Source organism: Nycticebus coucang, chromosome 8, assembly GCF_027406575.1.
Source record: "Nycticebus coucang isolate mNycCou1 chromosome 8, mNycCou1.pri, whole genome shotgun sequence".
NCBI lineage: Eukaryota > Metazoa > Chordata > Mammalia > Primates > Lorisidae > Nycticebus > Nycticebus coucang.
The window spans coordinates 7,176,888-7,191,712 of record NC_069787.1 but is presented as its reverse complement, the minus strand read 5'-3'; the positions used below and the strand labels follow the sequence as shown (position 1 = coordinate 7,191,712).

Genomic DNA, 14,825 nt, shown 5'->3' with positions numbered 1-14,825 from the left:
TTAAAATAATTGTTCCTTCACACATTCATGTAAAATAAAATTCCTGTGACTTCACAGGCGCTCCACATGTTGGCGTATTTCCTATTGCTTTCAGGCACTCTACACATTCACATAAAATAAATCTCTTTTATTGCTTATTTCCCATTGTTTATACGCAAACATTACTGAAAGCCCAACCTATGTAATATGGATGGTAAAATTTTCTCCTTCCAGAGAAGTCGAAGAAAGCTATCATAAACTTGATAATAAGGTCATCTTTTGACTTCACTTAACAATTAACTTATTCTATTTAGGGAGGGGGCAGTCTCGATAGGGAGTGTTCAGTTAAGCAAAGCAAAGACTTAAATATTACGACGTCGGAAATGTACCCAGTTCACGCTTAAATGATTTCATACACGACAAGGAAATCCCTTCTGAGGGGTTTTTATGGGAATTTGCGGCACAAAAGAGAAAACATCAAACTCAACAACTGGGTTTTGATTTGTTTTGCCTGTTACCCTGATGGAGAAAACACTTCTAAATACAAAGTGTTCTAGGACATTGTAGTGATTACTTGAAATGCATTGCTTTGGCCCCTGTGAAGCCAGCAGGTTCAAGGTTTTCATTCCCATAGAATGTCAGGCTTCTGGTGTTTTACCCAAATCAGCACCCAGCCATGTCCAGTGTCAAGAAGCCATGAACATCCCCCAAGTAAACCGACTCCATTCCCTGCACTTTCGTTTCTGCTCTTTGGTTTCCGTGTAGGCCAGTTGATGTAGTTAGCTTCTCCTTTGCCACACGCTTACAGCTTCAAAGAAGGCTTCCAGAGGGCGGCACCTGTGGCTCAGCGGGTAGGGCGCCGGCCCCATATGCCGAGCGTGGCGGGTTCAAACCCAGCCCCGGCCAAACTGCAACAAAAAAAATAGCCGGGCGTTGTGGCGGGCGCCTGTAGTCCCAGCTACTTGGGAGGCTGAGTCAAGAGAATCGCCTAAGCCCAAGGATTTGGAGGTTGCTGTGAGCTGTGTGACGCCACGGCACTCTACCGAGGGCAATAAGGTGAGACTGTCTCTACAAAAAAAATAAATAAATAAAGAAGGCTTCCAGAGTAACCATCCAGGAGCCCTAACGGCCCTAGAGACTATTGTTGGACAATAGCTGAACTCAAACTTATCATGATGCCCTTTCAACTTTGAAAATTCTGATTCCATATAATCAAACAACCTAAGTCACCGAATTTCTCACTTTTCAACCAGCTGTTCTGTGCCTCCTGGACAACGTTAGTCTTCCCAAATATGTATGCATCTGACGCGTCCCCTGAATTTAAAAGCTTTCATATGTGTGTTTTGGTGCCATAAAATATATTATTTATGCACCTGTATCAGATCTATATGGTCTGATCAGTTGCCCAGCAATTTAGGGCAGTTAGTTTGATGATTGTGTAGTAATGTCGCTCCAGGGTCCAAATCTGAAGCAGCCTGGGCTGGAGAAAGTAGGAATGGTTTATTAGGATATGTGTAGTGAAAGCTCTTTGGATGGAACTTTCATCTTGATTGTGACACACAGCTAAACATTATAGAAGACCGTAGTTTCAGAATTCTCCCAGTTGAGACACAGTCATTTTCTTAAATACCCACTCTCAGCACTGGGTAGAAAAGCGCCCAGGTGTTGGATTGACTGGTAGGTTTTAAAAACACATTTTTTGTTTCTCTATAAGTAATGAAGATAAACACAAGTTTCAATTCTGGTGGTCATTCAACAGTCCATCATTTCTAGACCAGGGGTTAATCCTCCTGATTGCTCAGAAGTCTTCCTGAGTCATCTCAAATACCCTGTCTAGACGCCACCTTTAGAGGAAAGCTCAAAGTGAAAATAAAGCAGAAAGACAGACCCGCTTTCTAGGCCGCCAGTGGTGCATGTAACCTACTGAGTGCTGCACTGGCCGCTATTCGTTAGTAAAGCTGTTGTCTGCCCCATCTTGATAAAAATACTTCTGTGGGTAATATTGGTTTTTCAGTCAAATGGGCACTTGCACACATTTTTATAGTTTTTTGAAGTAGTAATTTTGATCTTAAGTGCTATTGGCAAGTTCTTGATGTTAATCTTATTTTTAAAATATGTCCTCTGTAGTTTTAAAGAAATCATTTAGGTGTTAAAAATTTTGACTAGTAAATGTTTCCAATTCAGAACTGCTTTTTATAAATGAACTAAATAATAAAATAATGAGTTTAGGCTAAGGGCGTTTTTTTTTTTTTCTTTTTTTTATTAAATCATAGCTGTGTACATTGATATGATCATGGGGCATCATTCACTAGCTTCACAGACGGGCGTTTTTTTTTAATGTAAATTTTTTTATTTTTTTAAGAGATGAGATCTCCTGTGTTGCCCAGGCTGGGCCTGAACTCCTGCGCTCACGTGATCCTCCCATGTCTGCCTTTTGAGTAGTTGGGACTACAGGCCCTCACCACTGCACCCAGCATAAGCGCATTTTAAAAACTAAGCTAAAGTAGAAAAGATTTGACTCGTTTATAAGTCATTCAGTTAGGTTTTTCCTATGTAACATTGAGATTCAACAAACATTATATTTGTTATAAATTTTAAAACTAATGTAACCTTCCCTTTGGTGATTAGGATATCCTATGATATAAATTATAGGGGTATTTTCTTTTATTTAAAAAATGATAACAACTTTAAAAATAATTTCTCTGCCAATCCTGGTGGCTCACGCCTCTAATCCTAGCACTCTGGGAGACCGAGGCAGGTAGGATGCCTGAGCTCAGGAGTTTGAGATGAGCCTGAGCAAGAGACCATATCTCTACTAAAAATAGAAAAACTAGCCATGAGTAGTGGTGGGCGCCTGTAGTCCCAGCCACTCTGGAGGCTAAGGCAAGAGGATCACTTGAGCCCAAGAGTTTGAGGTTGCAGTGAGCTATGATGATGCCACAACACTCTACCCAGGGTGACAGAGTGAGACTCTGTCTTAAAAAAATATTTTTCCCCCCAGTGGTCTCAGTGGCTTCATAAAAATGCAGAAAAATAGTTCCACCAATTTTGTGGCACTCAGCATTTTTAAGGTGGTTTGGGCACTTCTGCTTGAATACACTGGGCCTCTGTTGATTGCATCTTTGACACCCAAGTCCCACTTCAAATGCCGTCTCTTCCATAAGGCTTTTCTGACTCACTGCTCTTTGTTTTAAGTGTATTTTATACCTTCCTGTGACGTCTGCATCACAGTCGAAGCCTTAAAAAGCAAGGGAGTGATCACATCTATATCACTAATATGCAAACTACTAACACCAGTGAAAAGGATAAATCAGAGGGGGCAAAGACTAGAATCAGGGCCATCCATCGGAAGACTGATGCCATATTAGGAACTAAGACATCAAGAAGGGTGAGAAGGAGGGAAATTGAGAGAAATATCAGAGCAGTGATCAATGAATGAAATGTCTGAGGGAAGATGGTTGTCAAGAGATTGTTCAGGGTATCTAGTCTGGGTGATAGAATGGATTAGCCAAAGAAAAGAGCCAGCGTGGAGGAGAAAATCTAAAATCTAGTTTTATGTTGTGTTTGAGATGTTTATGAGATATCTGGAACCCACGTACAAAGGAATATAGGAAGAAGTGAAAACAAGGATCCAAATCTCAGGAAAGAGAGAGCAGGAGCATTAGCACCTAACGTGAGTTAGAGAGAAAATCAAACTAGAAACACCAGGGTATAAGCCAAGGAAGAGGCACTATTTCTTTTTTCTTTTTTCCTTAGGCAGAGTCTCACTTTTTTGCCCTCGGTAGAGTGCCGTGGCATTATAGCTCACAGCAACCTTAGACTCTTGGGCTCAAGTGATCTTCTTGCCTCAACCTCCAGAGTAGCTGATACTATAGGCACCTGCCACTACACCCGGCTAGTTTTTCTATTTTTAGTAGAGGTAGGGTCCCACTCTTGCTCAGGCTGGTCTCGAACATCTGAGCTCAAGCAGTCCACCTGCTTCAGCCTCTCACAGTGCTGGGATTACAAGCATGAGCCACCACCGTGCCCAGCCTAGGAAGAAGCATTATTGAAGAGATCTGAAAGTAGCAGGCAGAAAGATAGGAGGCCCAGCAAAGCAGAAAGCAAGACGAAAAATATTTAAATAGAAGATGGAGATGGTGCCTAGTATTAAAGGCTGGGAGAATGCAGGAGAACTCAAGTCGATTGAGAACTTAGCAGAGGCCCTTAGACCTGGCCAGGAGAAAAGTTTCGGAGACTTTCAAAAGCAGTTTCGGTAAATACAAATGAGGCAAAAGCTAGATTGCATTGGATCAGGAAATACCAGGCCTGGACACTGCGCTTCTGCTCAGGTGGAAACCCAGGGCCGGTAGGAGAGGTGCATGGGGGCACAGAGTCTCCCCCAAGAGGTGTCCTTCTGTTCCTTACACCGCACTCCCGGCCCAGTCTGAGTGTTGCAGTGTCTTGCATGGAACAAGTGTTCAGTGAACGAATGAAATGATGTCAAGCCAGACTTCAGGGACACAGAGTTAGAAGGTGACATTTTGTTCATCTCTACTTTGGAAAGAAACCTAGGCCAGTGTTTAAATGTTCTCTAGGGATGATTGTAAAATGATACCCCTACATAAAGATAATTTAATATTAGCGCTATGGTTGCTCCTTACTTTACCTTACAGGAACTAGAAAATGATAGCTGTTAGATTGCCAAATCCTGCAAAACATCAAAATGCCCGATATTTTTTTCCCTTTAGGAAAGAGAGGTGTGGAAAAACATATTGTCAACAGCCGTATGAAAAGCAACATTCTTGTATAAGTCTTGTTTACATGCCAAAAAGCATGTAAAAACGGAAAAATTCACCTTGAGACATGGCCTTGAGGCTTTTCAAAAAGCTGATAGGATTGCAAATTCATCCTTTAAATCTGGAAAGACAAAACTATTTTTAATAAGACTCATCTTATTCCATTCTTCTATTTTTTACTGATTTATTACAGTAGAGCCTCTATAGGTTGACCACTCAAGGGACTATTAAACCGGTCAACATACAGAGGTGGCCAACACAAAGAACTAGGCCTGCTGTACTGACGCGTACATGTGGTGCCTGTCCGGTCTATGAAAATTAGGTCACCTTCAGGAGGTGGTCAGTGTAGGGAGGTGGTCTTCTATAGAAGTTCTATGTATTTTGAAAATCTAGTTAATTTTTGTAGTTAAGTAGCATTTATCTTTAGTGCTTGTACAGTTAGATAGGTGTTTTTAAAACTTATCAATTAATTATTAATTGCTTCTTAGTGCTAGACCCAGATCCAAAAATCAGGTATCTTATTATCCATGTGTTCAGTAATGTCCGTATTAAACATTGAATGCTATTTCACTCTGTAAAAGCACGTTGTGTAAAAGTAGACTAATTTACTTTTGCCAGAAATTGAGTCTCCATCATTCTGATACTGACAATTTTTTTTTTACCTGGATACCTGAGTTCTCTGTAGGTGATTAATTATCCCAAATATGAAACTGAATTGCCAGTATTCTGGAAGTTGCTCTATGTGGCAGGTGCTAGATCTCTAGAACAGACAGAATGTGTCTTTTTTTTTTTTGTATTTTAGGGCCTCAAAGACTAAACAAACATTGCTTTGAAAAAAAGAGCCGAGCGTGTTCTCAAGTACCGTGTGGACATTTGTAGGATTTTGGAGCTCATTTAGAGCTCAAAGAAGGAAGCTTTAGAGATCTTGTTTCTTAACTCCCTCATTGTATAGAGAAAGCATTTGAGATGCAGAGAAAATTAAATAATTTTCTAAAAGCCACACAGTGCGTTTGCCACAGAGCAGATCAGTATGCCAAGGCTGCTCTCCTGATCTATAACTGATAGATAATCCTAGTCCCCCGGATCACTTCATCCTCAAGTAATAAAAGCTTGTTTCTTGAGCGTTACCAGGTCTGGGCAGTCTGCTCAACTCTTTCTGTGCCTTCCTGCATTACCTTATATGATGTTGATGGGTATGATTATATGAGACTCAAAGGTAACAAAATAAAATTGGCTTTTCCCCCCTTAAAAAATGAACGCAGAATCAAGCATAGTGGCACCCAACTGTCGTCCCAGTTGCCCGGGAGGCTGAGGGGAGAGGATAAGACTGGAGCCCAGGAGTTCAAGTCTAGCTTGGGCAATGTATCAAGACCCCATTTCCCCCTCCTCCCAAAAATGCATGCAGATAAAAATTTTTATTTCTTCTGCAATTTCACATTTCTGTATGTTTATGAAAATTTAGTCTTACCAAATGGGATGTATTTTTCATCCCACTATTGAACTTCTTATGTATAAAAAAATGCCAAAATCACCCAATGCACTAACAGGTTAATTGAACCTAATTTGTAGCATGGTCATCTAACAAAACAGACAATTTATTCATTAGAACTTCAACTTACACAAATTCACATTTTGTTTAGATTCTAGAAGAAGAATTTCACTTTTTTTTTTTGAGACAGAGTCTCACTCTTTTGCCATAGGTAGAGTACCATGGCATCATAGCTCACAGCAACCTCAAAGTCTTGGGCTCAAGCAATCCTCCTGTCTCAGCTTCCCTAGTAGCTGGGACTACAGGCACCCACCACAACATCTGGCTAATTTTTTTTCTGTTTTTCGTAGAGAGAGGGTCTCACTCTTGCTCAGGCTGGTCTCAAACTCCTGAGCTCAAGCAATTTACCTACCTCAGCCTCCCAAACTACTAGGATTACAGGCATGAGCCACCATGCCTAGCTGATTTTTAAAGTCATTTTTGGCTATTTTTGTTAGGTCATGGAAAAGCAGGACTAGCATATGTAATAAGTGGCTGTCTTTGGCCATTTGTTTATTCAAATTAGCTTTTCTGATTACCCATTAGGTAAAAATTGCTTTCCTAGGCGTGTAAGCTTTTTTTGTTTATACTTTCTTACTCGTAAAAATGTATCCAGCACTTAGAACAATACCTGACTCAATCATCACTCCATAATTATTTACTGAGTGAAGAGACGGTTACTACATAATAACTGAAATCCAGGAGCAACAGATAGTTGATGATTCTAACCCCCTCTGTTTTGTTATGTGATAACTCTGATTTTCTCCAGGTTATACACCAAAATTTCTTCTTTTACTAGTCCATAATTCTTACTTGGAACTTCTCTCCTGATCACTTTCACAAACTTCCCACTGTACATGAGGTCTCAGTTTCTGTTTTAAGCTTGCTATTTTAAAGTTTAGGTCATCAAACATGTATGTTACCCACTCTGTGTATTTTGTTACACCCAGCAACAAGGGTAAGAGAACCTGTCACTCATCTCATACAATTTACATTCAAGTAGAATAACCAAAATAAGCCAACATAGTATAGTAGTGTTACAGTTTGAAAATGTGAACCAAAATATGCATACAACAGGAGCCCATTTAGGAAGCTTTTTCTAAACTGTCCCCAACTCCAGATTTTTTATATACTTTTAATTTGGTATAGGAGTGTCTTATTAAAGTGTCCCGTGGAAGACACTTAATTTTAGAAAGTTACCAAGTGATTTTTTTTTTGAGACCCTGGGTAGAGTGCCGTGGGGTCATAGCTCAGGGCAACCTCAAACTCAAGCTATTCTCTTGCCTCAGCTTCTCAAGTAGCTGGGGACTACAGGTGCCCTCCTTGGTGCCCAACTAGTTTTTCTATTTTTAGTAGAGACGGGTTTCGATCTTGCTCAGGCTGATCTCAGGCTGGTCTCCAAATCCTGAGCTAAGGCAATCCACTTGCCTCAGCCTCCCAGAGTCCTGGGATTACAAGCATCAGCCACCAGGCCCAGCCTTCAATTGATTCTTACGTGCTCTGCGGCTCGTATAGCCTCAGTTCTCCAAAGAAAACTACTGATGAGGCCGGGCGCCGTGGCTTATGCCTGTAATCCTAGCAGTCTGGGAGGCGGAGGGGGTGGATTGTCTGAGCTCACAGCTTGTAGACCAGCCTGAGCCAGAGTGACACCTCCCCACATGGCACTCTACTGAGGGTGACAAAATAAGACTCTGTTAAAAAAAAAAAAAAAAAAAAGAGAGAGAAAGAAAGAAAACTACTGATGACCAGGGAATAAACGTAATACAGTTGTCTATCAGTATCCTGGGGGGATTGGTCCTCAGACCTCTCTTCCGACCTCTACAGATACCAAAACCCCTGGATGCTCAAGTCCCTGATATAAAATGGCATGGTATTTCCATAGGACCTAGACATATCCTCCCATATACTTTAAATTATCTCTAGATTACTTATAATATTTAATTAGATATGTTATGCTATAAATAGCGACAATACTGAGGGCTAACTTTATAAGAAAGCAAATGATTAATTTTTTTTTTTTTTTTAGAGACAGAGTCTCACTCTGTCGCCCTTGGTAGAGTGTCATGGCAACCTCCAGCTCTTGGGCTTAGGCGATTCTCTTGCCTCAGCCTCCCAAGTAGCTGGGACTACAGGCGCCCGCCACAATGCCCGGCTATTTGTTGTTTGCAGTTTGGCCGGGGCTGGGTTTGAACCCACCACCCTCAGTATATGGGGCCAGGCGTGGCCCAGCAAATGATTAATTTTATCTGAGCAAAGTGGTCAGGAACAGCCACACAAAATATTTTGAAGGAATTTGCTATCTGGGTTTTTTTTCCATTTTATTTCAAAATACCTAATCTAAGGATTTAGCATTGTTACTGTTAATGACAACCATAAACAAGATTCCTGCCTTCATGGAGACGGCATAACAGAGGAGGGAGGAAAACACTGCAGGTCATTTTACCATGGTCAGTGCTGTGAAGAGAAGGGTCATGACGTGAGGGGCGCAAACAAACTGGTGGGGGTGTAGGGGAAACTCACCAGTAGTTAAGAATGTGAACAACCATTCCCATCCCTGCGGGACAAAAACAAAGAGGCTGGAGAGCAGTAAGTAGGGAGACAGATTTTTGACCCCCAAATTGCAATGGTTTAAAGTTTTCTATTCGAAGGGGTCATGTGCAAAGGACATATTTATTAGAAGGGTCTAAATACAGGCTAATTTAATTTAAAGGAATCCTAACCCAGAGGTTATTTTCTCCTTTCTAACTCCCAGGTGTCTAAGAAGGCCCCTGCAACACAATGGTTGTGTTCATTGATGATAAAGTTTCTTTAAGGTCAACTGAAATGAGTTTATGAATTTGAGACTCAAGGGTACAGATCAGTTTCTTTTCTGGTAAATCCAAAGTAAATTATAAGTACTCAGATGGAAATGTTTCCATGGGCTTTTACTCTTATGTCAAACGTTTATGTTACAAATGCTGCTTTTAGCATAATACCAGACAGCAAAGGTCCATCCTTCTGTTCATCCTGGTATTCCATAACCATTGGCTGATGCCACCAACTGCAAGAGGCACAGATGAATGTCACTCAGTCTCTGCACTCAAAAGCACGTAGCCTAGTAAAGGAAACCATCCAAAAAACACACCGCCATGATCCCACCTGGTGAGCCCAGGGATAGAGCTCTGCTTGGGTAATAGCAAATATGATCACCGAATGCCCATAATATTGGAAAATGCGGAGTCCACCGTGTGCCCCAAAGTCACGTTATTCCCAGATAATAATTTTGCTGAGTATTGGTCGGGAGGAAGGAAAACTACATCTGAGTTGAAAGGTTACAAACACAAGCTCTTGTCCCCCCCAACTTAGGCCTTACCAACCTCTCTGAAGTGTGCCCTTCAGCTCGCTTTCCTTTTCTTCTTCTTTTATACTTCTTCACCCCACAAGAAGCCAGATGGTAAGGATGTTGTCTTTCTGCGAAACATCTTTAAGTGGCAATTCTGAAGAGTCACAGGATAATTAGGGCTTCTCTCCATTACATATCATAGTACTTTCTGGCCTAATAAGATGAAACAAAGCACCATCCATTTTTCTTTATAACAGGAACAAAGATCATTCAAAGTCTCTGAGAACAAAGCCTTGGTCTGTACAACTTTGAATTCTATACAGTTCCTTAATTTAATTCATGAAACAGTGATCCTTCTAGGGCCTGATCTTATGTCAGGTGCTGGGGATACAAAATAAATAAGACACTTGTTCTGGACACCGACTGTTCTGTGGTGGGATAAATAGGCACGTAAAATAAGTAATTATAGCACAATATGAAAATTGCTGTCGTTAAAGTATACACTAAGCGTTGGTAGAGTACAGGGGAAGGAATAATTAACTCTGCTTGAGAAAGTGAGGAAAAGCCTCACAAAGAAGATGACATTTGGATTGGGTTTTGAGGGATGAGTAGGAGTTAGTTCTCAATCATTTCATATTTAAGTGACCATAACTTTCCGTCCTTTGCTAAATTCTTAAACGCTTTCACCTTCTCAGCAGGATCGTGTATTAACGTTTTTAAAATGAAAGAAATGAACACTTTAATTTGTACTGATAGTACTGCTACTGTTATGAAATAAAAACATGAGCAAGTTGGTCGATAGGAACCAGAATTTAAGATTAGTGGAGGGAGGAGGGGCTTTTACTATGTGGGAACGAGGGCCGTGGGGAGCACAGTGTACATTAGGAGCAGTAGTAATTCATTGATTCATCCTGTCATTCCTCTTCCTCTGTAGCCATCAGGTTTGGGCGGATGCCACAGGCGGAGAAGGAGAAGCTGCTGGCGGAGATCTCCAGTGATATCGACCAGCTGAACCCAGAGTCCGCTGACCTCCGGGCCCTGGCAAAACATTTGTATGACTCATACATAAAGTCCTTCCCGCTGACCAAAGCAAAGGCGAGGGCCATCTTGACAGGAAAGACAACAGACAAATCAGTTAGTTCTCTTCTGCTGTCTTCATTGGGAGTGGCTGGGGTTTTCTTGTTTTTTGTTTTTTTTTGGAATCAATGATTTACTGTGCTACACGTGCATAGGCAGAATACCGTTCAGCTGTTGGCTGTCAGCGTAGTGCAGGCTGAGCCTAAAATGCATGATGTTTTCAGATAGGACAAGTAAACATTTTGAAAAGAGAAAGAAGTCCTCCAAGTCCTAATAAAATCTTTGAGAATAGTATGAGAATTTATATCTTAATTTTAATGAATGAACTGAACCCCCCCCCAACTCATGCTACCTCTATCTTTTGAGATCAGTCTCTTTTTCTTGGCATCAGAATAACTGGCTACAACATTTGTTCAAGCAGCCCTGCTTTTCTGTGGGAAGGGCTTGACCTAGGTTTGGAAAAGATATTCAGTCCCACTATTTTACCTTTCAGGAGAACTCCCAGAGTTACCTCTTAAGACATTCAAGGTAGGGCATAAAAATGCATTCCAGATTTTAAATTGCTTTTTTTTCCTTGGAGCACTGTATTAATTATTCCTAGGGAGCTGGGAGCTCTAGTCTTTTATTATATGTGTAAATTTTATCTTCTGCAAGGCTCTTGAACTGCTTGGGCTACCCCTATGATTCTCTGACATCTTAAGACTCATTCAGTAGCATGGTTCAGAAAATTCAGATGGGTTATAATTGTTACTAAATCAGGTTTTCCAAGAACTAGAGCTGTTCCCTGATTAGAAGCTGAGAAAGTAACATATTCAAAAAAAACAAAACAAAACTCTGCCTGGATTCCAGGCCCAATTCTGCCATCAGCTTGGAGTGGGACTTGGACCATGTCTCTGTACCTCAGTTTTTAAAGACAGGGTCTAGCTTTGATAATAATGTCTGCAGAGTTTTCCTAGGGCAGTAAGCACCAAATGCACACCTCCAGGAGGGCTATGCCATCTCTTGATAGATACGCGTGACTTTTTCCCCTTCCAGATATACTGTTGGGAAAATTGCCCTTTTATGTATTTTGATGACTATCCCAAGAAACTCATTTTTTCTTTTTAGCTAAACTCTTTTAGTAGACTCAGTTAATAGAAAAAGAAAACTACGGGATAGAGCCAGATGCCAATAAGGACAATGAGTTTTTGGATTTGCAAAAGAAGTCTTTTTTTTTTTTTTAATTAAATCATAGCTGTGTACATTAATGCAATCACGGGGTACCATGCTCTGGTTTTATATACAATTGGAAATATTTTCATCACACTAGTTCACATAGCCTTTCTGGCTTTTTCTTAGTTATTGTGTGAAAACATTTATATTCTACATTTAGTGAGTTTCACATGTACCCTTGTAAGATGCACCAAAGGAGAAGTCTTTGATACCTTAACCAAAATATACCTGGATCCACTTCCTTGCAATTAAAAAAAAAAAAAAGTCTTGCACCTTGAGCAAGTTCAAGTCACGTGGCCATTTTACCACCTCTTTTTGAAGATGAGGAAACTGAAGTCCAGGGAAGTTAAACATTTTGCCTTACGCTTTCACAGCAAGCGTGCTGAAGACACGGGACTGCAGTGCAGGCTTTCTGGCCTCAGAGCGTTCTTTGTGTGAGACTCCCTGAACTCCACAATACTTTTGGAAGTTAGTCTTTTCCATTGGCTGGCAATGAGCCAGGGAGACATAGACAGACATACAATTTCCAAGTATGATTTATGTTTATCAGTTTTTAAAACAGGAATTTTTTTACCTCGTTCTGCTCGCCCAACATAATCCCAGCTGGGAAATTTTTGCTGTGCTGTTTCGTTCTTGAATTACAGAGTCAGGAAGTCCTTGACTGGGACTGCCATCTTCCAAGTAGCTGGGATGGCGGAACGTAGGGGAGAGTGCAGCTGTGTTGCTGTATTGGTGCAGTGAAAAAATTGGACCATAGCAAATCAAAAGTCAATGAAGACCTCTACGTGGCTGATTGGACTACAGAAAATAAACTATTTATGTCCAGGTAGAAAATAAAAGGAAAACTAGAGCTACGTGGCCAAAGAGAAATAACACTTCAAGGAGAATCACACAGCTTGCTGAGGTCATGTCTAGAAACCAGGACTGCAGCCAGGGAGACCCAGATTGCTGAAAGGGACCACTCCCTACAGCATACATCACAGCTTTGGCTAAAGCCGTTTAGCTTCCAGGAACTGCTTTCTCGCCTTCTCTTATCTCCCATCCAGACCCACAGTCCTTAGTGAAAAACCTACCAGTTTAATAGTACCTGGAAGGTAGGAGAAAGACCAAAAGAGAAAAAAATGCCCAATAGGCAAGGATTGAAACTGACATCGCTTGTGGCCAACACACTCTTACCAGTATTACTGAGGGGACACAGAGCCCAAACCACTGTAAATCACTTTATTAAAACCTCACTCCACTTGGCTCCTTGAGTCAAGTCTTTGAGTTAAAAAACAAGATAATTGGGGGCAGTGCCTGTGGCTCAAAAGAGTAGGGCTCTGGCCCCATATGCCAGAGGTGGTGGGTTCAAACTCAGCCCCGGCCAAAAACTGCAAAAAAACAAACAAACAAAAAAGATAATTGGAGGGGCTTTATGGAATAAATAGGTATTAAGCTGTTTTAGGGGAAATGGCAGCAAAATCCTTGATTACGGGTTTCTCAAGTTTACTGGCTGAGTGTTTGTCATTTTTTTCCCCTGTGGTAACTAGGACTATGCTTTGCTCCCGAGAGTTACTTAGACTGTATTTGCTAAATAAGAGCTGTTGCCTATGTCCTTTGAAATTCTGGACTTTCAACAGAGGGCCTCTAACTAGCCCAATATTTGCTCACAAAATTGGACATCATTAATGATTTGGATACAGAAAGAATTGCCTCTAGTTGGAAAAAGAGAGACTGGGCCAAATTAAAATAATCCGTTTGCTCATGACACAAAACTGAACTAGAATTGTTTGGCCCTCTCTTTTCTCCTTATCTTGCAAAATCAAATTAAGCACTAGTGGAAAGAAATAGTTTAGAGATGAATATAAGAGAGAGAGAAAAAGCCCAAAATGTGATTTCCAATGAGACTAGAGATTAGTTCTTTATCTACATGGCCGTGTTATTCGTTTGATAGCATCTGTCTCCGGGGTGTTGTATTGTTATCTCTTGGCCAGGGCTCATGAAAGTTAAGATTTGCATTGATAGGAAAAGTTGTGCAGAAGTGTGGACTCTTGAGAGGAATGGGAGGTGGGCGGTTCCAAAAGTGGCGTGGTTGCGCAGTAGAGCAATTGGGGTCTCATTGTACACCCTGCTGGAGACTGATGTCATGGGTGTCGGTCAGGCCAAGCCTGGCGGAGGCTTCAGCATAGAGGATGACCAGTTACCCACCTTTGAGAAAACAAATGACTCGACCGCAGAGGCCATTCTTCGTGTTTATCTTACTGCTCAATTTAACTGTTGTGTATTTCCGAACGCCTGCCTTCCACCCTCTCAGCATTTGCCTCCCCGCGCCACCCAGGGTCTCTCCCCCACTCTCCAACTAAACTTCCCTCTATATCTTCTTTCCTGGGGCCGCACATAACTTTCACCATAGATAATTAAGGGCTTCTGGTCCCCTTCTATCCCCTTTAACGTGCTCTGTTGGTCTATGATGCCCAACTTTTCATCGTCTTGCCTAACTAAGAATAATGCTTGGGCACTTTAGGCTCAGGACTGGGGAAAAATAGGATATACAATCATGGGGCCTGGATCAGCAGAGAAGGAATTTTAGGTTCCATAGGCCTTTTGGCCATGCTCGGGATGGAACTGACTCTCCCACAATCCAATCCCTTTTAGTGCCTTGTACCAGCCAAGGACCCTTCTTTTAAGAGATTCTGCTGAGCTCTGGCAACTGTACTTGTGCTAGAACTAGGGTGTTGTGTTTCAGGAAGGCAGTTTGATCACTGAATGGACTTTGGAAGTTCCTGGTGTTTGACTATTACCCTCGTGTGATGATCACACTGGGTGTATCACTGTCACATGACCCCGCGTTTGTTGATAAAAATAAACAGAGAGGGGTTTTTAAAAACCATTCTCAGTGCCATAGTTTGTCATAAAACAATAAATAGAAAAGCCCTTGGTGTGCCTGCCA

General features: G+C 41.3%; 1 protein-coding gene across 5 annotated transcripts in view; it reads left to right on the top strand.

The window, feature by feature from the left end:
• Positions 1-14,825, top strand: part of PPARG (peroxisome proliferator activated receptor gamma) — a 143,950-nt gene that overhangs the window by 102,613 nt on the left and 26,512 nt on the right. For all 5 annotated transcript variants that reach the window (XM_053600088.1, XM_053600087.1, XM_053600086.1 and 2 more), the window contains one exon: positions 10,542-10,741. In XM_053600088.1, the coding sequence (XP_053456063.1) occupies positions 10,542-10,741 (200 nt within the window). The remainder of the gene's footprint in view (positions 1-10,541; positions 10,742-14,825) is intronic.